Source organism: Habropoda laboriosa, unplaced genomic scaffold (genome assembly GCF_001263275.1).
Source record: "Habropoda laboriosa isolate 0110345459 unplaced genomic scaffold, ASM126327v1 scaffold291, whole genome shotgun sequence".
Classification (NCBI taxonomy): domain Eukaryota; kingdom Metazoa; phylum Arthropoda; class Insecta; order Hymenoptera; family Apidae; genus Habropoda; species Habropoda laboriosa.
Genome location: NW_017100515.1, coordinates 941,046 through 963,877, shown reverse-complemented (window position 1 = coordinate 963,877; position 22,832 = coordinate 941,046). Strand labels below are relative to the sequence as shown.

Below are 22,832 nucleotides of genomic sequence, written 5' to 3'. Positions count from 1 at the left end.
TTTCTAACATTTTGTTGGATACTGTTGACCTTCAAATTCTTGAGCGGTTGTTGTAAATAAAGATATTTATTATAATGTTAGTGATGCAATAATTGGAATAATGGAAATAAAATATTAAAAGAAAATGTATATGATAATGTATTTGTAGTGTGTTAAAAATGAATAATAATTTTAAAATAATGTTAATCACTAATTTAATTTAATATTTTGTAATATAAAGAAGAAGACAGAGCATATCTATACAAATTTTAACATAGTTTATTTTAGACTGAAACCATGTCTAATGGAAGTGGAGATCATGATGATGAAGGCTATGTTGTGAAACTACGTGGACTGCCATGGTCCACTACTATTGATGAAATCATGAAATTCTTCAGTGATTGTTCTATTTCAAATGGTAAAAATGGTGTTCATATGACTATGTCAAGAGAAGGCCGTCCAAGTGGAGAAGCTTATGTAGAAATGGACACACCTGAAGACATTGAAAAAGCTTGTAAACGAGATAGAGATCACATGGGCCATCGTTATATAGAGGGTCAGTCAAAGATGATATAAAAAGCCAAATGTTTAAAAGAACAAATGATAATAAACAATTTTTTTCTATATAGTCTTTAAAGCAAAAAGAGGTGAAATGGAATGGGTAGTCAAGAGAAGTGGTTTAAATCTAGAAAATGCTATGGATGATGGTTGTGTGAGACTACGAGGTCTACCATTTGGATGCTCCAAAGAAGAGATAGCACAGTTCTTCTCAGGTATTTTATACCACTCATATAAATTTGTATCTTATCTATTTTTTAATACTATAAATTGCTAGAAGTTCACTTACAATTTGTTAATGACCAACATGCCCTTATTTTATTTTTATTTTATCAAATTATTTCTTTGTCTAATTTTTGTCAATTAATAGAAGTCTTGAACCACAGGGACTAAATGCTTCTGATGGTTATAGTACATATGCATTGTAGTATTGTAAGGTAAATAAGAATGAGGTAATATATATTTTTTTTATTTCATTTTAATTTAAAAAATGAACATAGGTACTTCAAATAAAAGGAAATTTGTATTGGAAAAGTAAATAACACATGTATTTGCTAAAAAACAAATATGGAAGTAGAAGTATCTTCCAGAGTAAGACACATACTTAAATGAAAGTTTCTAATATTGCATTAGTCTTCAATGCTGAATTCTAAAGTTTTTATACCCGTCCCAAGCAGTGTCTCTGTGTTTCTCTAATCATCAAATAGCCTGAGTTAAGATTTAAGATTGTGAAAAATAAAGTTCCTATGTTCTAAGTCCCTTTATAGACGAAAAAAGACATTCATTATAATTTCCATATGCTTTATACATTTTATTTATATTTTTATGTTTTGAAAGTAGAACTTAATTCTTAACTTCGGCGTAGTGAACATTTTTTTCTTTTTTAATTAATTAAGAAAAATATATGTATATATATTTTTGGAGCGAGAGGTTTTGCACGTAATGTGCAAAGGATATTTACATCTTGCTTCTTTATAAGGGTTTTAATAAACTGACGATACTATAATTAATAATGGGTGTTACGCTACAATGTCGATGTTTGATTATGTGTGGGTCAGGGTTGGAGATATTGCCGAACGGGATTTCACTACCGACAGACTACACGGGCCGCAGTACTGGGGAGGCTTACGTTCAATTTGTTAACAAAGATGTTGCGGAGCGCGCTCTGCAGAAACACAAGGAAAAGATAGGACACAGGTGGGGCACTGACGCTAGCTGGGTTTGGGTATACTTATGACTTTTCAATATCATTTTATGATCGTAGTACATGTAGGTATATAAATTTTGTTAGTAAATAGCGGGAGCGAGTTTTTACATAGATGCAGTTTCTTTATTTTTTTATTGAACAAACGAAGAGATATTAAAAGAAATAAGAGATTTCTTCTCATGATTAATGACCATGAATTGTATGAAAAGAAAAGAAAAAAATGCATTGTTATGCATAATAACGATTATATCAGTATTGTTATTATTTTAATCGCATAAAGAAACTGCCTCTCACGGAACACAAATAAAAGAAAGTTAGTCGTACGTAAGCGAAAGTACTGTTGGCCCAACTGAAACCTATGGGTGGGTGCCGGGCGGGAGGTACCCCCTTACATCGTCACCAAATCCCATGGGAGGTGGGTAGGGCTAACCCAGGATGGGTGGGCGCTACAGAGGTAGTAATCATCGATCTAATTTGGCACACCTGTTTGACAATTGCACAATTGTACGTTTTATGCAAACAATACAATAATTTAAGCTGAAAGGCTTTGCACAGTTTTTTTTTTTATAAGATCACTACATATAGTTGATACATACAGCTCATAATTGCACGGAAATATATATTGTCATGGTAGTACAACAAAGAACGCTAACCTTGAAGTTTTAGCTTACTACAAGACTGTTGAACTTTTGAACTCAGAATATTTTCTTTTAGTTGTATCGCTTCTCGATACTTGCGCATCGTTTACCATCTGTTTCTTTTTTTTCTTATCGTCTCGAATTGCATAAAGTGCAATTGTAATTGTCATAATACCTGTGGACCATCAGCATCTCAGTGGCTTAGGGTGACATAGATACATCAGAATGCAATGTCACCGAGGGAGGGTATCTACACAAAGGTTTAATAAATATGTGGAGGTGTAGTATGAACAAGTTAATCCATTTAAAAAAAAAATGTTCAGTATGGATTTTTTCTTCGAATCACTCCATTCTTTTTTGTATCGAACGATATTCGATTATTTCTGCTACACACAGAAGGTTTATTTTTGGATATTCATATTTCTTGTTTGTATCTCTCTCTTTGTTTCAAAGTCCGGATTTCTGCTCATTGATATTTTTGCATTGAACTCTCTCTTATACGAGAAGGCAGCCGACTATATCAGCGGCAATGATATTGATACGAGGATACTAATAATTAACATAAATCTTAACAGATACATCGAAATCTTCCGAAGCAGCTTGTCTGAAGTACGCGCTAGCATTGGACCGAAAATGCGAGGTGGGCCAATGGGTGGCTTCAATCAGAGACCAGCCCCCTACGATCGTGGTGCTCGTTTCGGTGGAATGAATCGTTTCGGCAGTAATAGCAGAGGTTCTAGAAACAGAGGTAAGTAGCAAATTCATCAATAGAATTGTTTAAAGTTTAAGAATAACTTTATATAAAATTTATTTTATTTTTTGTTCTTTTCAATTATTTCTTTGATACTGTTTAGACTTCGATGGTGGTCCATGGGGAAGTGGTAACAACTTTGATTCACGCGGAGGCAGTATGGGTATGCGAGGTGGTTTAGACATGAAGGGTGGAAACTTCAGGGGCAGCGGTGATACATGGGGTGGTAATTCCGGCATCCACAGTATACACATGCGCGGATTACCATTTAAAGCTACAGAACAAGATATAGCTGATGTAGGTTTCCACTTGAAAGAACAGATGTATTAGATTTTAATCAGTTCGTGTATCATATAATGGAATTTTATTATATAATTCCAGTTCTTCAGACCTATCGAACCTGTAAACGTTCGAATTATTCTTGAAAATGGTGGACGCCCTTCTGGCGAAGCTGACGTAGAATTTGCAACTCATGAAGAGGCTGTGAAAGCCATGTCCAAGGTTTGTTGAATAGATATATTAGTTTGATTAGTGTTATGACTTTTCACCACCGAATTATATTTACTATTACAATGTTATATTACAGGACAAAAGCCATATGTCTCATAGGTATATTGAATTATTCCTAAATTCAACTGGCGGTTCAAGTGGTATGTCACTGGGTGGCATTGGAAATTTCTGTGGTGGTACGTTCTATTATTTATAGCTTTCATATTATTCTGGTTTTATCATTATTTTTCAAATTTTGTCAGTATTAAACAAAAAAATATGTATTTATATACTAGGTTTGGGCAATAACTTCAGGCCTGGATACTCCCCAAACAGAGGCTTTAGCTCTCAGCTAGGAGGAAGTAACTATAATAGTTTTTGAGGCCGGATGTCGCGTTTCTTACGCTACCGACGATAAAATGTTTCACAAATCAAAGTTTTAACATACTGAATTATAATTATCATAACGAAATTTCGTTTCCGTATTGCGTTCAGTTGAACATTGATTACTGCTATTTCATTATGTTTTAAGAATTACGTACATAATCATCAATAGAACATAAAGCTTATGTTTTAGTTTTTATAATGCTAAAGTAATACCGATAAACTTCAATATTTTTTAAGAGACAAACTTAATTAAGCGGAATTCATTATAATTGTTTTATCTGGTATTTTTTTCTTCGTTTTCATTTGTATTCAATTAAAATATTGAATATTAAATTGTCATTTTTTTTTCAAATCATTGGCATAACTCGAATTTCAGTTGTAAATTTGTACAATCATAAAGGATAACTTGTATTTTTTCAGAATAATTAGTGTAATTCCGTTATATCAAAAATCTAAGTCATGAAAACTATTCAATACCTTTCTTTTTTTATTCTTATAATACTGTTTCGATGCATTGTACATCCGCTATTTCATTACGACCTCACAAAAGTGTTCCAAATTCTAATATTAGAGAATAAGCATATTTATAAATTATATAACAGCTTCGACACCGAGTTATCGACAGAGTTAGTAATAATGTTTGCAATCGTACAAGGATATAGTTAGCTTATATCAAATGCAAACACTTCAACGATTACAATTCATACTGTAATATATTTATCTAAATAATAATTCAGTTACATTTACATAGTTTATGTTAACTCTATCGAATATGACTATTCTAAATGATACATGAGATGTTTCGAATGTGAAGTCTCGTTTAATGATATACATATATAAATATATATGTATATGATATTGTGAAAAAAGAAGTACGTTAAATGATTCAGCGTGTATTAAATTCTATCGGACTCTATTCCACTTTTGGCATTTATAAAAAATATATCTGCTTTCGAATGAGTCAATTTCACTTGTAGCGTACTTAGATCTACAAGTCTCGTGAAGAGCATGAAGAGTGACGTAAATAAAAATACTTGTAATATTTCACTACTCATAAGTGAAAAAGAAATAGAATACTCTTTATCTTTCATTATGGAAATGAATGTTGTAAACAATGCGGGAATGCTTGTATTCGTTTAGGACCTTATATTTTGTACGTGAAAAAAATCTATTCAAAAATGCAAAATGTATCCTTATGAATTATCTTGTGCATGAAATTAATAGGAATGGCGTATGTTTGATGTGACCTGTGTTTTATAAAGCATAACAATAAATATTATCTTCATAATTAATTGCCCTTCACTGCAATATACTCTCCTTAATTGATTCCTCTTTTAAAATAAAAATTCTTTTTATACTTAGATACTAAAAGAACTTTTATTACGTTAAAAAATAATACGATTATTTTCACACTTTCTTTTATAAGTTGTTTTTCATTTTATTATATATCTATAAACTTTTATAAACAAAGTTTCATTTTATTTTAACGCGAATAAATCATATTTCAAACAAACATTCAAAACGAATATAGACTATCGTAAAACAAAGGCATACATTATCTGTATTTGGTATGCTATACCATATCGAGTAATGTAGAAACGCCCGGATGAAGTACATATATATATAAACCACACAATTTAATAAAGTGTTTAATTGAAAGAATTTTTACTGTCGATTAAAGTTACTAATGTTTGTTCAAATAATTTGACTTGAATGTGACACGAAATCAGATTTTATATGACAAAATAATTTAGCAGTGAATGTAATATTTTTTTCCTAAAAGGTAAGTAGAATTATTTTACATTTAAATAGATGTTCTCTTTTAACATGGATTCTTCTATTCATTTATTTACTTCAATTCGTTATATATAAAAATGCTTAATAAAAGAAAGTAAATATATATATTAAATTCATTGTTCATTGGTATCTATATATACGTATTATATTATTTATTACAGTACATATATTTTCCATGTTTTGTATTTTCAGTTATACCTGTAGACAAGAAGTTTTGGAATGGCAAGATAAAAGTCCTACTATATTGTCAACCCGACAAATCATTTAAAACCAGGTTAATTTATGATTATGTCACATGTATTCACGAATTGTCAAATCACACAAGGCACAATTGTACGCGGAAATTTAAAAGCCATCATTTGTTCAGCCTTGTTGTTTCGTTATCATTGATTAGAAAAGATTAGATTCTTTATCAGTGCTCCAGCGTAACTATTATTCACTATAAGTTTCGGGTATATTGTTATATGTCACGTACGCATAGTGTCATACACGAACGAAATTTATTTTACACTTCTTTTATCCAAATGTAAACAAGTTATTAACTCAGTTGTCAATTAAAGGAATAATTTTACAACGCTATTACGTACAATTTTTCTTTTATCCGCCTAGTAGATAATGATGTACTGTTATTTCTTGGTGATAATTTTGCACAAGTATAATTGAGGGTATTGTACTGATACCTTTCCTAAGATATACTTAAGAAAACATAAATGACTCTTATAAATTATCATATAAATTAAAAAAGTTATTAAATTATTTAAGAAACTATTTTGTAATTCCTATTGTGATACTTAAGTTTATTTTAGCTACAATTTTGTTTTAATATTTACATATTTAATTGTTTATAATTAATCTATAGCATTAAGAGATAGTTATGGAAGATAGGACAGAGGACAATATTCATAGTGAACAAGATGAGGATAATGAAGCTCAATATGTTAACAATGAAAGGTATAAAATTATAGTACCTTTTACTTATTTAATCTGTAAGAAAAATTAACACTTCTTTTTAAGATATAATGGTGCTAGTGAGGAACAGTCTTTTTTATTTCCTAGTACACATCCACGTACACCAAAAATATCTGTAGAGTATATCAGAAGACCTGACATGAGCCGGTATAATCCAGCTCTAAGGAATCTTATACCAATACGTCATGAAAAGCAGTATGTACTGGAATGGGTTCATTTTTATGAACTTCCTTTTAAAATAATGCTTTATTATATATTTTAGAGATAAAGAAACTATGCCAGCAGATAGTGCTGGATTATTTTCATACATTTTTTATACATGGATTACATCATTTATATGGAAAGCATATAAAAAAGGAATTGACATTACAAATATACCACATATTTCTAATTATGAGACTTCTAAGTACAATGCACATAGGTAATTATATTATGCTGAAGTAATTAGCAACAAAATATACATGTTATTTAAATAACTTCATGTTTAGACTGGAAATACTTTGGCAAGAGGAATTAAGTAAACATGGTCCACATTTAGCATCATTTCCAAATGTAGCTTGGAGATTTGTGAGAACAAGAATATGTATAGCTGGATTATTATTAACTTGCTCTACAATTTGTGGATTTATTAGTCCTGTATGGTTTTCAATTCCTTGTAGAAAACTAGTTCAATTCTTACTTGCTCAATAATATTTCTCTTTTAGATGATACTGATGAAAAAAGTGTTAGAACATGTTCAGTCACCAGAAGAAGATATATGGACTGGCATAAAATGGGCCTTGTTATTAATATGCTGTGATCTTTTAAGAACAACATTTTTCAATTGGACTTGGAACACTAACATTAGAACAGCAATCAGATTAAAAGCAGCTTCCACAACTCTTTTGTACAAAAAAATTATTAGACTGAATAGCCTTGGAAATAAAAGTATAGGAGAGGTAAGAATATAAATATATTTCAAAGTTATATTTAGCTTGTTTTAGTATGTACTACTATATTGCAATTTTAGTTGACTAATTTATTCACTAATGACAGTCAAAGACTCTTTGATGTAATCATTTATGGACCTATGATAATCAGTGGTCCAATAATTGTCATCTGTGGTGTATCTTATATACTATATGTATTTAGTCCATTAGCCATTTTTGGAATATTTGCATTTCTTATATTCTATCCTTGTCAGGTAATACGTTTACCTTTATACAATTCTTTAGATCACTTTCCATTTATCAAAAATTTTATTATACAATATTTTCTTTAACAGTATCTTATATCTCGGGTCGTTGGACATTTTCGTTCGAAAACAGTTGTTATTACAGATACACGAGTAAAATTAATGAACGAAATTTTAGAATGCATAAGGTTGATCAAAATGTGTTCATGGGAGAAGTACTTCAGCCATAAACTTCTTGGTATGATTATGGTTTCTTAATAAAATGTCTTAAATATGAAATATCTTAATGATATGTTATGGTAGCATTGATAATATTGACTTGTCTTTCAGATATACGAAAAAAAGAGGAATACTGGTTACACAAAACTGTATATTTTCAAAGCCTTGCTATATCTTTGACACCAGCTGTACCTGTGATATCTGCAATTATAACGTTTCTAGCTCATTTATCTTCAGGCAATAGCTTAACTGCCGCTCAGGTATACATTAGAAAGATTTAGCACAGCTACTTCTTTGAATTCTTTTGGAGGAATATTAGAATAAGTAATTCTAAATTAATTGCACGTAAAATGGATAAAAATTTAGAAATCGTGAAATTAGCACTTCAATGGCCGGAAACATTTATTCTGCACAAAATGTTTAAGGTCATAAAGCAAATGTTGCACTTAATGAAATATATATTGCAGGCTTTCCCAATTATAACATTTTTTGGAAATATGCTGAGATTGGCACTCACCTCCCTTAAGGATTCTACACGATATTTTATCGACGCCCATATTGCTCTTAGAAGATTCAAGGTCTCCTAAAGTTTATGTTTAAATTATAATTTAATTTCAAGGTTTTCCATAGTTTAAGTCATAATTTAGTCTAGAATTTAGTGGGTGGACTTTCGTACTTATTATTAGCAAACAAATTATCGTGTATTTTAAATTAAACATTTATATTTTATCGCCAAAAAGTTATAAAAAGTAGATGTTATTTGCACGAGAGTTGTTTCGTTGATGATATGTACCTGACTTTAAATGTCAGTGGTAAGTGGTTAAAAAATGGTTAGCTTTTGATAATGGTAAAGGGGAAAGTACTGCATATTGTGTAAACAAACACGAAATAATTGCTTTTTCTCTTACTCCTCCTGGTGGTATTCCTACATACATATAACACAATTTTGACTTACAGAGATAAAAGAAGGCTGCTTGTAATTAAAATGCAATTGATTGGAAATAGTTCATTTAAAAAATAATTTCTACTATATTAAGTCGTAATGTATTACTTTTCCAGGTGTTTCCCCTCGTGTCATTACTCAATTCTCAATTTCGTTCTTCTTTAATGTTTTTGCAAGTGGCCCTAGTTAATATTGCTGAATCACGTGTAACACTCAACAGATTGCAGGTGTTTATTTTTACCTACTATCGTTAATAATAATTACTAACTATGACGGTGTAAATTTGAAACTAGTTATCTTGTAAATAACATTTGCATTGTATATGATGTATATGTCACTTTTATCATAGGTGCGAAAGTGCATAATGCTCTGTAAATTAGTTCACTTAATGCTTGCTACTTTTTTAATATATACATACATATGTATGCTTTAATACTGCAACACACTGAAAGAATTTACTTTGCTTAAAAGTCAGTACAATTATATTTTACATATGTGTATTATGTTCAAAGCTTTAATTAATTCCTCTACATCTTCAACTATGCTTCTTGTTTATAACTGTTGTATGTGTAGCATGATAAATTTAACCCCTTGACATATGATTTTTTTTTGTGTGCTGAACTAATATTGTTCTGTTATGATAACCTATTGTTTTGCTGTATATATAAGCACTAGCTGTTTTATTTAAAATATTTAACACATTGATACATGATATGAATAAGCCTTGAAAAATCAGTATGTTAAATTTTTTTCTTTTTAAGCAAATAGTGTTCAAAAATGTTTTCAAGGTTTCCATATAGACTCTTAATAATTAGTAATATTTGTGCAGAATGTATTGCTTTTAGAAGAGCACCCATGCCATATATCAAAACCGATTGTGAAATCACAAGCCGTAGCAATTGCGAACGGTACATTCATTTACGAAAATTCTACTTTGCACACTAACAAGCCAAAGAATGTTAAACACGAAAAGTGAGTTCATTTCATCGATGGATGTTTCGCCATCATTTTTTATTGCTTCATTACAATTTTTTTTGTTTTATTCTATTTTTAATACTTTTTCCAGAGAAATCTCATCACATTCGAAGAATAAAGTTGAATTAGAGAAGCTCAATGAACATTCCAAAGAAACACAATATATAGAGGTACTCTCTGATATTAAATTTGGAGCACCAAAGGGTGGATTAATAGGAATCTGTGGTCATGTAGGAAGTGGAAAATCTAGCCTATTGCTTGCTACTCTAGGGCAGCTCAAAATGACAAATGGCTATATTTTGAGAGAAGGTTCTTGTGCATATGTTAGCCAGCAGGCATGGATCGTTAATGCTACTCTTAAAGAGAACATATTATTTGGAAATCAGTTTGATGCTAAACGATATTATCAAGCATTAACGGTATGCAGTTTAAAAGAAGACTTAAACATGTTGCCTGGTGGTGACGAGACTGAGATCGGAGAAAGGGGTATAAATCTTTCCGGGGGTCAAAAGCAAAGAGTTGCCCTTGCTAGAGCGCTTTACGCTAATCGGTAAGAACTAGTTTATTTTTTTAAAGAAAAATTCACCAATACAGTTAAAAAAAACTTGTTTCTTTTATTCAAGAGATATTTACTTTTTGGATGATCCATTAAGCGCAGTGGACGCACACGTAGGCTCTTACATTTTTAAAAATTTAATTCTTGGAACCCTCAAGAACAAATGTGTTCTCTTTGTGACACATCAGGTTCAAGTACGTTTTGAACATGTTAATTTTATCGATACATTTATATTGAATATGTAACATAATCCTTCATTGATTGCAGTTTCTAAAACACTGTGATCAAATCTATTTATTGCACAAAGGTAGAATTGTAGAAGAAGGTACACATGATGAACTGATGTGTTTAAATAAAGAGTATGCCACAATGGTGGGCAGCATGCTATTAAAAACAGAGAATGCTATGGATAAGTATGCATCCTATGAATTATTCTTTTAAAACTAATAGTTTCCAAATTAAATATACTCAATTTTAATTAATTTAGTGAAAATTTAACCACAATTCAAACAAATAGCAGCGATTCCAGTACTAATTTGAAGAATGAAGTAGGATGCAACTCTGCAGATAATTATGAAAATACCGAGGTTTCGAAGAAAATACGAGGAGGAGGTACGTACTAAAAAAGTTTATTTTATCTATTTAATAGTATTGAATTTAAATCTATCTTTCAGGAGCATCTCTCACTACACAAGAAAAAGCAGAAACGGGTACTGTCAAAGCATATACATATCACGTATACGTAAAAGCAGCGGGTGGTTATTTTGTGGCTGTTTTAGTGTTTTTTACGCTGTTTTTAAGCGTTGGAAGTTCTGCATTTAGTACTTGGTGGTTGGCCACATGGATTAAGGCCGGCGGTGGAGTAAATATCTATTCTACTTTACTTGCATTACATATTTTTTCTATCTTTATTATAATCATTAATTTTTTTAAGAATATAACTGACCCCAACACTAATGAAACTATAGTATCAAATAATTTGAGTGACAATCCAAATTATTCGTACTATCAAGGTATTTATACTGGTTGCATTGGAGTCATTTTGTTAACAAGTCTGTTGCGTGGCTTGGTTATTATGTACACCACAATAAGTGCTTCAACAAAGCTACATAATAAAATTTTTAAAAAGCTAATCAAATCAACGATAACGTTTTTTGAAACTACTCCTATTGGTAGAATACAAAATATTTTTAGTCGAGACATCGATGAAGGTAAGGCAGCCCATACAAGAAAATATTTTTAGAATATGTCACATAAAGGTAATCTAATCATTTCTTTGTTGGTTTTTTTTTCTTTGCAGTTGACAATTATATACCGATTTCCGTAGAGAACATGGTGCAGAATATTTTTACCTGTAGCTTTGCAATTGTGTTCATATGCGCAATAATACCCTGGTTTTGTTTACCATTGATCATTCTTGCCGCTATCTTTCTCTATATTAGTAAAGTTTTTAGGTGAGATTAATGTCTTTCAGTGGAAATCTATAATACTTATTATAATTAAATGTAGCAAAAGTTAAAACTTTTCAGAGTAGCAATGAGAGATTTTAAGCGAATGGAGAGCAATTCACGATCTCCTGTTTTAAGTTTCATTACAACTTCTGTTCATGGTTTGAATACCATTCATGCATTTCAGAAGGAGAAAGCATTTGTGAACAAGTGAGTTTCTTCAAAAGAAGTACTCCTACATTTTTAAGTAATGGATTACAGGTGAAGATAACGATAAATTACTGCGTTTTAGATTCGAAGAATTACTCGATTTAAACAATTTGTGTCTTTACCTCTGCCAGTCGGTTATGAGATGGTCTGCTGTAAGACTCGACAGTTTGGCAATTGTTTCCTCTTCTATCACCGCGTTTCTTGTGATAGCACTCAAAGACCAAATACCTCCAGCCCTTGCCGGTCTGGCAATGACATATGCTACGCAAATGACAGGTGTCTTCCAGTACACTATAAGATTAATGGCAGAAACAGAAACACGTTTTATAAGTGTTGAAAGAATAAGCTATTATCTGAGGGTAAATAAAATAAGCATTAGTATGTTATAACAGTAACGTGTAATTAAGTTATAAAATAATGATATATACATGTATATATATATATATAACACAGACCTTGCAAAAAGAAGGAACTTCTGAGGAAGATCCTACAAATCCTCCAGATCAATGGCCCATTGATGGCAAGTTGGAGTTTCGTAAAGTTCAATTAAAATACAGGAAAGAACTACCACCTGTACTAAATAATATTTCATTTGTCATTAAAGCTGGAGAACATATAGGTAACAATAATTTAGTAGCATATTCACAATTATCTTTTGTACAATCCGATCAATTTTAGGTATCGTGGGAAGAACAGGAGCTGGAAAAAGTTCGCTTATCGTTGCTCTATTCCGATTAGTCGAGATCTCTGATGGGAAGATTAAGATTGACGATATAGATATAGCAAAAGTGAAACTAAAATTACTAAGAAGTAAACTATCCATAATTCCTCAAGATCCAGTTCTCTTTAATGGAACCATACGGTAAGTAAATTTGATAAATTAAAAAAAAAAAGTTTTTAAAAATTGACTAATATCTGGGCATAAATTGTAGATCGAATTTGGATCCATTTAATCAGTACAACGATTCTGAAATCTGGAGTGCTTTAGAAAAAACACAATTGAAAGAGAAAGTTAAAGTAATGTCAGGTCAATTAGATGCGTCGGTTGAAACTGGTGGAAATAATTTAAGCGTTGGCGAGAGACAATTACTTTGTTTATCAAGAGCACTTTTACGTAATGCTAAAGTACGGTTTTAAAGAAAATTTTTTGTACCAACAAATATATTATCCATTTAGTGTAACAATTTATAACAAAATTTTAGGTATTGGTATTGGATGAAGCAACAGCTGCTGTTGATCCTGAAACTGAAGTCGCAGTACAGAACACAATACAAAACGGGTTCTCGAATTGCACTGTATTAACTATAGCTCATCGTTTGAAGACTGTTATTTCATGTAATCGTATAATCGTGATGAAAAATGGCCAAATAATTGAATTTGACGCACCATCAGTACTTTTATCCAATCCAAACACTGAATTCTCGAAAATGATGGCTGCAGCAGAGAAGACTATAAAAAAAATTTAAATCCAGTACTATTTAACAATAGTATTGTATTTATTAAACAAAACTATTAACTTCAAGTTAAAAAAAGAAGTATTTTTTAGCATATACTAGAAAATTAATGATGAAAATGATACTCTTTATTTTCAATAACGATTCAATAATAAATCATTTATTTTTTTAATACATATATACATTATAACCGTATTGTATCTTATTGAAAGTCAATGTACTATAAATAATTATTTCGAAATAAAAACTTGGCAAATTTGATAAATTATTACAATTGTGAGTTTTTTTTCAAATATTCCGTCCATTAAAAATACCTATCAAAATAAAAATATCTATCAATTTAAAATATGTCGATTCTCGCGCGTTCCTTCATGATTTGAAATATTGATTTACTAGCGATGATAACAACTGCTCATGCTCGAGCTTTCACTATTGCTGGAAGCTCAGAACCAAAAAATGTTCACCGCCATGCCGCCAGCTTGTTGTTACTAATAAGATGTTTATTAAACGTTAAGCTTTATCGTTGCTTTATACTGAAATGTAGTCTATATACATTGCCGTAAAGGCAGTTTTCGTCGTCGTCCAAATTGTTAAAAAAAAGGTGGGCTAGTGTGATTAATTAAATCATTTTTACTCGACACGATAATTATAATAGTCCTGATTAATATTGTGTTAAAATCTTATAAACATTCGTGTTCTTTTAATTATATTATAAGAATTTACACAATTAATTTTTTCACATTCAATGTCATTCAATGTTATATTTCTTTTAAATTTTTCACATGTAATTATTTGATGATTTTGTTAATAGTTATACAATTGTTTTGATGATGATGTGAAAGAAGACAGATTGATATTAGAATATATTCTAGAATATTTGTATTATTCATAAAGTGTTTCAATTATAGGCCTCACCATTGCGAATATAATTCCTATTATGATGCTGGGGCGCAAGCAGAGCCTCAAAGGGGAACCCGTCTTGGCCGATTACGGGCCAGAGGAGTCCCTCAATGAGAGCGCTGACATAGAATGGGTGAATAAGGTATATTCTAAATATGTTCATTTATACATACAGCATAAATGATTATCTATTCTTTGTAACAATTACCTGATCATTACAGCTATGGGTGAGAAGGTTGATGAGGTCTTGTGCTCTGGTATCTTTAGCTTCCGTTTGTTTGAATACACCAAAAACTTTTGAAAAAGTTCCACCCCTTCAATATGTTACCTTTGTTTGTGATTTAGTCGTTACATTCTTATTTACCGCTGAAATGATTGCCAAGATGCATATAAGGGGTATACTGAAGGTAATTTACCTAATATTGATAATATACTTAACACCGATTTGAATTATTTCATTTTATTACAGAGGGATAAGTCTTACTTGAAAGATCACTGGTGCCAATTCGACGGAAGTATGGTTGTCTTCCTCTGGTTGTCCGTAATTTTACAAATGTTTGAGATGCTAGGTTTCGTTTTAAAATTTAGTTACGTCTCTATACTACGGGCACCACGACCTTTAATTATGATACGCTTCTTACGAGTCTTCCTTAAGTTCTCCATGCCGAAAGCTAGAATTAATCAAATCTTTAAGTGAGTTAGGAACTTACACATAAAAAAAATTCATCAAATTCATCATTCATTGTATTACTTGTCTTTCTAGGCGTTCGAGTCAACAGATATATAACGTGACTCTTTTCTTCCTTTTCTTCATGTCCCTCTATGGTCTTCTAGGTGTTCAGTTCTTTGGTGAATTGAAAAACCATTGTGTTCTCAATACCACACATCCAAAGCGTATAACTATAAATAGTTTAGCCATTCCTGACACATTTTGCTCCACTGACCCGGAATCAGGATATCAATGTCCAGAAGGAATGACTTGCATGAAACTTGAATTGTCTAAGTACATCATGGGTTTCAATGGTTTCGATGAATTTGGTAATAACACTAGTTACACTTAAAAATATTGATTATAACATTTTACAATTGTAGTAACATATATTGAAGAAATGATTTTTTCTTTTAGCTACCAGTATTTTTACCGTCTACCAAGCTGCATCGCAAGAAGGATGGGTTTTTATTATGTACCGCGCAATAGACAGTTTACCCGCCTGGCGTGCAATTCTTTACTTTAGCACAATGATATTTTTCTTAGCTTGGTTGGTGAAGAACGTTTTCATAGCCGTTATCACAGAAACTTTCAACGAAATACGAGTACAATTCCAACAGATGTGGGGTGTTAGAGGACACATTAGTAACAATACAGCATCACAAGTAAGCAACAGAATTAAGTATAAAAGATAACCTGGAGATTAATAAGCGTATTTAACTTTTTAGATATTAACTGGTGATGACAACGGTTGGAAATTAGTAACATTGGATGAGAACAAACATGGTGGACTGGCTTCTCCTATATGTCACGCTATTCTCAGGTCTCCTCACTTTCGCATGGTGGTGATGTGCGCCATTTTGGCGAACGGAATTACTACCGCAACAATGAGTTTCAAGCACGACGAGAAGCCGCGGCACACCTATTACGATAACTATTACTACGCTGAGATCGCATTCACGATATTCTTGGACCTCGAGACGTTATTCAAAATCTGGTGCCTAGGATTCCGCAGTTATTACAAGCATTCGATTCACAAATTCGAGCTGCTCCTGGCAATTGGTACAACCATACACATCATTCCGTTCTTCTATCTTTCTGGATTCACGTATTTTCAGGTTTCTATATCAACTTTCGTTCAGATCCTAAAACAGATCACAAGTTAAATAATAATTAAAAGGGAAGACAGAATATGGAAATGTACAGTGCTAAGTTGATGCAGATATTGTTTTATATATAGGTACTTAGGGTGGTCAGGCTTATCAAGGCATCGCCGATGCTGGAGGATTTTGTATATAAAATATTTGGACCTGGGAAAAAGTTAGGCAGCCTAATCATATTTACCATGTGCCTGTTAGTCATATCGTCCAGTATATCTATGCAGCTGTTTTGTTTTCTATGTGACTTCACGAAATTTGAGACGTTCCCAGAGGTAAAATAGAATGTGACAAAGTATGTGATTCAATTAGGTGTACTGATGAAAAATATTTCAGGCATTTATGTCGATGTTTCAAATCTTGACCCAAGAAGCTTGGGTCGACGTTATGGATGAAACGATGTTGAGGACATACGAGACAATGGCACCCTTCGTCGCCGTGTATTTCATTTTGTATCATCTCTTTGTCACGCTGGTAAATTTTTATACGTCCCTTAATTGTGATGCAATTATTAAAAAACATCTCATTTGCTTTTTAAGATCGTGTTAAGCTTGTTCGTCGCCGTAATTTTGGATAATCTTGAACTGGACGAGGATATCAAGAAACTGAAGCAATTGAAATTCCGTGAACAAAGCGCAGAAATAAAGGAAACCCTACCATTCAGATTGAGAATTTTTGAGAAGTTTCCTGATAGTCCTCAAATGACATGCTTGCACAAAGTACCATCAGACTTCAATCTTCCGAAAGTAAGTACATGTTTTCGTATCATAAATAGACAAAAAATATAGGTATTTTTATGCATATTTCTAATTTAGGTACGTGAAAGTTTTATGAGACAATTTGTATTTGAAATGGAAAATGAAGAAAACGAAGGAGTAAAGAAAAAAAAAGAAACTTTTGATTCGAAAATGATATATAGGAAACAACGTCCAGTAAAAATTTTAAACAATCCACCTAAAGTAAGAAACGTCGTCACCAGTCTTAAAAATGATGCTATTATTTACATTATAAAGTAAATAGAACATTTACTACTCTTTAATATTATATAATAACGTCTGCATTACTAAATATATCTGTATTCTTTTTCTTTAAGGGATTCAAATAATCAGAGATTATTGTTAGGAGATTCTGCCATGATACCAGTACCAGGGAAAGGTCTTTTGAAGCCACAGGGTACTGTCAGTAGTACCAAGCAACTTCGTATTGATCAGAAAAAGTATGATCTATTATTTAAAGAAATCTCTACTTGAAATAATAATACATTCGTCGATGATCGTTGAAACAGGTCGATTAGAAGGAGCGTTCGTAGTGGTTCGATCAAGCTAAAACAGACCTACGAGCATCTGATGGAAAACGGTGATATTGGAGGTATAAACAGAGTTAGCTCTTCTCGAAGTAGACCGCATGATTTGGACATTAAATTGTTGCAAGCAAAGCGACAGCAAGCGGAAATGCGAAGGTAAGATGCAACAGTTTACCACGCTAGTTCCAACACGTTTACACTTTTTTCAATTTTTAACTGAACGCTTGTCACGATTGCACTATTATGTAGAAATCAACGAGAAGAAGATTTACGCGAAAATCACCCATTTTTCGACACACCACTGTTCGCAGTACCGCGTGAGAGTAAATTCCGTAAAATCTGCCAGTCGCTTGTTTACGCGAGGTACGATACGAATGTGAAAGATCCTTTAACTGGGAAAGAGAGGAAAGTCCAATATAAGAGTCTGCAGTAAGTGCTTCCAATGCAAACATAGCTGCCTTGATACGCCTTAAAGTATTGCTTGAAAATTAAAAAAAAAAAAAAAAAACATTACTAACAGCCAATATATAATCACACGCTTTGTAGCAACTTTCTTGGCTTGGTCACGTACCTTGATTGGGTAATGATCTTTGCTACCACCATGTCTTGCTTCTCCATGATGTTCGAGACACCACGGTATCGCGTGATGGAGGTTCCAGCGTTGCAGATTGCAGAGTATGGTTTCGTGATTTTTATGAGCATTGAGCTTGCTCTTAAGATCCTCGCGGACGGACTATTCTTCACACCAAAGGCCTATATCAAAGACGTTGCCTCTGTCTTAGATGTTTTTATTTATGTTGTACGTTGACAAAGAATCACTCTCGTTATTCCCTTAAAAAAATTTCATTCAGCTAATTTAGCGAACGTTTAGGTTAGTCTCGTGTTTCTTTGTTGGATGCCGAAGAGCGTACCACCGAATTCTGGCGCACAGCTTCTCATGATTCTACGCTGCGTTAGACCTCTAAGAATCTTCACGCTTGTTCCACATATGAGGAAAGTCGTTTATGAGTTATGCAGAGGGTTCAAAGAAATCTTATTGGTAAATAATGCTAATTAGAAGATTATAAGTCTAAAAACTTCTTAAATACTATCTATAAATTGTACGTTATACGCGGAGCTCAGACAAAGAATGAATAAGAAGTTTTTTAGGTGTCTACTCTGTTGATTCTGTTGATGTTCATATTCGCGAGTTACGGTGTACAACTTTACGGTGGTAGATTAGCGCGTTGCAACGATCCCACTATACTGAAACGAGAGAATTGCGTTGGAGTGTTCATGAGAAGAGTTTTCGTGACGAAAATGAAATTACGACCAGGCCAGAACGAGAGCTATCCGTCTATATTGGTACCACGTGTTTGGTAGGCTTATTAGTGAGAAAATATCGAATACAAATTAGTCAACAGAAAGATGGTTTTTAAGTAAACACTGAAATATTTTAGGGCTAATCCTAGGAGGTTTAATTTCGACAATATCGGTGACGCGCTGATGGCACTTTTCGAGGTACTCTCTTTCAAAGGGTGGCTCGACGTTAGGGATGTTCTTATCAAAGCTCTTGGTCCCGTGAGTTATTGTCATTATCATTAAGAAATTTGTACGATGATGTTACTCGATGATTTTTTAGGTCCATGCTATTTATATCCACATCTATATTTTCCTGGGATGTATGATTGGTTTAACTCTGTTCGTCGGTGTCGTTATCGCTAATTATTCTGAAAATAAAGGAACCGCGTTACTCACGGTCGATCAAAGACGATGGTAAATCATTAATTAATTAGCATAATCAATTTCAAAGGAAGATACATTGATAATACAAATGAATATATATTGTGACATGAATAGGTGTGATTTAAAGAAGCGACTGAAAATTGCACAACCGTTGCACTTACCGCCTAGACCAGATGGAAAGAAATTCCGAGCGTTCATCTATGACATCACTCAGAATATATATTTTAAAAGATACATCGCGGCTATGGTACTCATAAATAGTGGCCTTCTGTGTGTTTCTGTGAGTTGGATAATTTTGATTCTTTTAATGCACAAATAATGACAACACCACACAACACCACACAACACCATACCACGTTTCAAAATCAATTAACGAACTCTTCGTTAGAAAAAAATGAGAGAAAAAAATTAAACTTACCTCTCGTGGAAAGAACAGGATTCAATGACTGTTACTTTGAATCATTTGTTCCTTGCCGGCTACCATTAGACCGTGGTAAAAGTAAACCGTACACGTCTGCTTTTTGCGTTAACGAGCTTTTTTTTATTTTGTCCCTCCCCCCCCCTAAAGTGGAGAATCGAGGAGGAACACACGGAAGCACTCGCTACGGTGTCCACGATTCTGACACTGATCTTCCTAGTGGAAGTAATCATGAAAAATATTGCTTTTACACCACGTGGCTATTGGCAGTCCAGAAGAAACAGATATGATTTGCTCGTGACAGTCGTGGGTGTTATTTGGATCGTCATTCATTGTACGATGAAGGTACGTCGGTAATATTTATAATATCCTGTCACATCGTTCAGTGTTTCCATTATGTAAGCTATATAAAAATATATTGAACAATGTGTAACTGACAGGTGTAACTTTCTTACAGAACGATTTGTCATACGTAATCGGCTTTATGGTCGTGATCCTTAGATTCTTCACCATCACTGGCAAACACACGACCCTAAAAATGTTGATGTTAACGGTCGGAGTGTCCGTTTGCAAAAGTTTCTTCATTATATTCGGCATGTTCCTTCTTGTTTTCTTTTACGCGCTCGCAGGCACGATCATCTTTGGAACCGTGAAATACGGTGAAGGTATAGGAAGGTAATGTCCATGTATTCCTGCAATAAAACAACGGGACAATGTTAAAATGGCTCTCTCTGACATGATTGTCAATTTAGACGTGCCAATTTTGAGACACCTGTGACTGGTGTCGCGATGCTCTTCCGTATTGTAACGGGAGAAGACTGGAATAAGATAATGCACGATTGCATGATACAACCGCCATATTGCACTCCGGCTGCTAATTATTGGGAGACCGATTGCGGCAACTTTCATGCTTCCTTAATTTATTTTTGTACTTTCTACGTCATTATCACTTACATTGTTTTGAATCTTCTGGTGGGTAAGTGCCAATCTTTAAAGTAGACACGCTGAATGATTTTTTGGAGTGACACCATAAAAGACTAATCTTTTAACAACAGCTATTATCATGGAGAACTTTTCTCTATTTTACTCGAACGAAGAAGATGCGCTGCTATCGTACGCTGATATTAGAAACTTCCAAAACACATGGAATGTCGTTGACAACCATCAGAAAGGTTTCATACCTGTGAAACGGGTACGCCTAAAGAAGAAGTCGTTACAAGATTAATAGATTGTTATAAATCGATTAGAAATAATGATATATTAGTTTGTTTTAGGTGAAGTTTATTTTACGATTATTGAAAGGTAGATTGGAGACCGATCCGCAGAAAGATCGACTTCTCTTCAAGCACATGTGCTATGAATTAGAGAAATTGAACAACGGCGAAGATGTTACCTTCCACGATGTCATCAAGTAAGTTGCTATAGATTTAAAGATATTAGCAATTATAGTTTTACAAGATATTCATGAGATACTTTTTCCTCAGTATGTTATCTTATCGTTCAGTCGATATACGAAAAGCCCTTCAACTTGAAGAATTACTAGCAAGGGAAGAATTTGAGTATATCATTGAAGAAGAAGTTGCCAAGCAAACGATTAGAAACTGGATGGAAGGTTGTGTGAAAAGAAAACGTGCAAGTGAGGTGAGTTTAAAGACAAAAAAAAATATACAATAAAATAAAGCTGTAAAACTCACAATTGATGTATTACAGAAGCAACAAAATAGTCCTGTGGCAGGTCTTCGTGCAAGTACTGACCAACCATTACTGCAACAAGAGCATACAGAAGAGAAAGGAAAAGAAACAGCAAAAGAAGAGGAAACTGAAACAAAGGTAAGTCTTTTATGTTTACAATTTTAAATCTCTTTGCTTATTATTTTCATTTTAACATGGAACAGGATGTTGATGGTGCTAGGCACAAAGCAAAAAAGCCAGTAGTTCTTCCAAGATCTGACAGTATAGGCAGTGGATCAGGAAGAAAGTATTTAACTCCAACCCTGTCAGATCCTGCCTCAATTAGAACTGAAAAAGACAAGAATGTAGTACCTAAAAAACGAAACAATAGACCACCACGTAAGTATACTTTTACATTATATATTCATACCTTTCTTGTTGTGTTTTTCTCCAACGTAAGCTTTCCATTTGAAGCGGCGGCGAAAAATAATTTGCCACATCTCACAGAGAGTACTGAGCAAAGCAGACAACAACGGGAGACTGCTAATGCAAAGGCAACTGCGCCAAAATCTTCCAGCGTTATGTTAGAAGTTAGAGAATGGTGGAAAGAGCAGTTGGCGTACAGTGAGTCCAGCGAAGATGAGGTTTAAATAAGATTTGCATCTTGCAAACGCGTACCAATTAAAACTATAAAGTGATACGGTATAAAAATGGAGCACATGTTTCTAATGTTGAAAATCATTCATACACGACTTGTACTTTACTGTTGTTTTACATGTGCTTCGCTTTTAACCGTTTGCATGAATGAAAAATTAGCGAATGAAGATTATCAAAGCATGAATCAGAGAAGAAGGAAGGTGTATATGCTGAAAATAGCCGCGTTAAAGGCAAGGCGTAGGGGAAGCACCTTCAAACACAGACAAAAATAAAAGGTACAATTCCTGTAACGCTATTAAAAATTTTAAAGGAGAATTATTTTTTTGCGTACTTTTTCAGTCTTGTTTTCTACGTCGAGAGAAGAATATAGAGATACATAGGAACATGATTTATATTCATTCTGTGTTATTTTTTAATAGAAAATTTTGCAACGTTATATCGAAACAATGAAAGAAATATTATTTTATTATTGCACGAGGGAATTGTATTAATACAATTTTCGTTTTTATATTTTTTTAAAAAGTATTTTTTTAAATAG

General features: G+C 32.9%; 2 protein-coding genes across 2 annotated transcripts in view; both read left to right on the top strand.

The window, feature by feature from the left end:
* The window catches only part of LOC108576504 (heterogeneous nuclear ribonucleoprotein H), a 4,233-nt gene extending 204 nt beyond the window's left edge, over positions 1 to 4,029 (top strand). Inside the window, exons 2-9 of the mRNA XM_017939514.1 lie at positions 258 to 535; positions 609 to 752; positions 1,596 to 1,734; positions 2,958 to 3,130; positions 3,237 to 3,430; positions 3,515 to 3,634; positions 3,720 to 3,819; positions 3,919 to 4,029. Of these exons, the coding sequence (XP_017795003.1) occupies positions 277 to 535; positions 609 to 752; positions 1,596 to 1,734; positions 2,958 to 3,130; positions 3,237 to 3,430; positions 3,515 to 3,634; positions 3,720 to 3,819; positions 3,919 to 4,004 (1,215 nt within the window). The 5' untranslated portion in view covers positions 258 to 276 and the 3' untranslated portion in view covers positions 4,005 to 4,029. The remainder of the gene's footprint in view (positions 1 to 257; positions 536 to 608; positions 753 to 1,595; positions 1,735 to 2,957; positions 3,131 to 3,236; positions 3,431 to 3,514; positions 3,635 to 3,719; positions 3,820 to 3,918) is intronic.
* A 2,651-nt stretch (positions 4,030 to 6,680) lies between these two features.
* Positions 6,681 to 22,287, top strand: LOC108576359 (sodium leak channel non-selective protein). The gene is made up of 52 exons (XM_017939332.1): positions 6,681 to 6,757; positions 6,821 to 6,970; positions 7,038 to 7,196; positions 7,264 to 7,411; positions 7,480 to 7,713; positions 7,785 to 7,958; positions 8,040 to 8,187; positions 8,280 to 8,428; positions 8,636 to 8,746; positions 9,228 to 9,338; positions 9,941 to 10,083; positions 10,178 to 10,636; positions 10,710 to 10,836; positions 10,910 to 11,055; positions 11,130 to 11,254; positions 11,317 to 11,504; positions 11,577 to 11,853; positions 11,943 to 12,096; positions 12,172 to 12,300; positions 12,383 to 12,659; positions 12,754 to 12,919; positions 12,979 to 13,162; positions 13,233 to 13,425; positions 13,503 to 13,662; positions 14,663 to 14,796; positions 14,876 to 15,061; positions 15,124 to 15,347; positions 15,418 to 15,692; positions 15,781 to 16,028; positions 16,092 to 16,481; positions 16,604 to 16,795; positions 16,857 to 16,994; positions 17,060 to 17,266; positions 17,336 to 17,532; positions 17,614 to 17,736; positions 17,806 to 17,979; positions 18,073 to 18,252; positions 18,370 to 18,622; positions 18,695 to 18,862; positions 18,973 to 19,181; positions 19,263 to 19,383; positions 19,445 to 19,578; positions 19,663 to 19,828; positions 20,117 to 20,311; positions 20,424 to 20,641; positions 20,719 to 20,942; positions 21,022 to 21,158; positions 21,241 to 21,377; positions 21,451 to 21,607; positions 21,677 to 21,796; positions 21,862 to 22,036; positions 22,112 to 22,287. Exons 1-52 carry the CDS (start codon positions 6,681 to 6,683, stop codon positions 22,285 to 22,287), a joined length of 9,447 nt encoding a protein of 3,148 aa, XP_017794821.1.
* Positions 22,288 to 22,832: the final 545 nt, after the last annotated feature.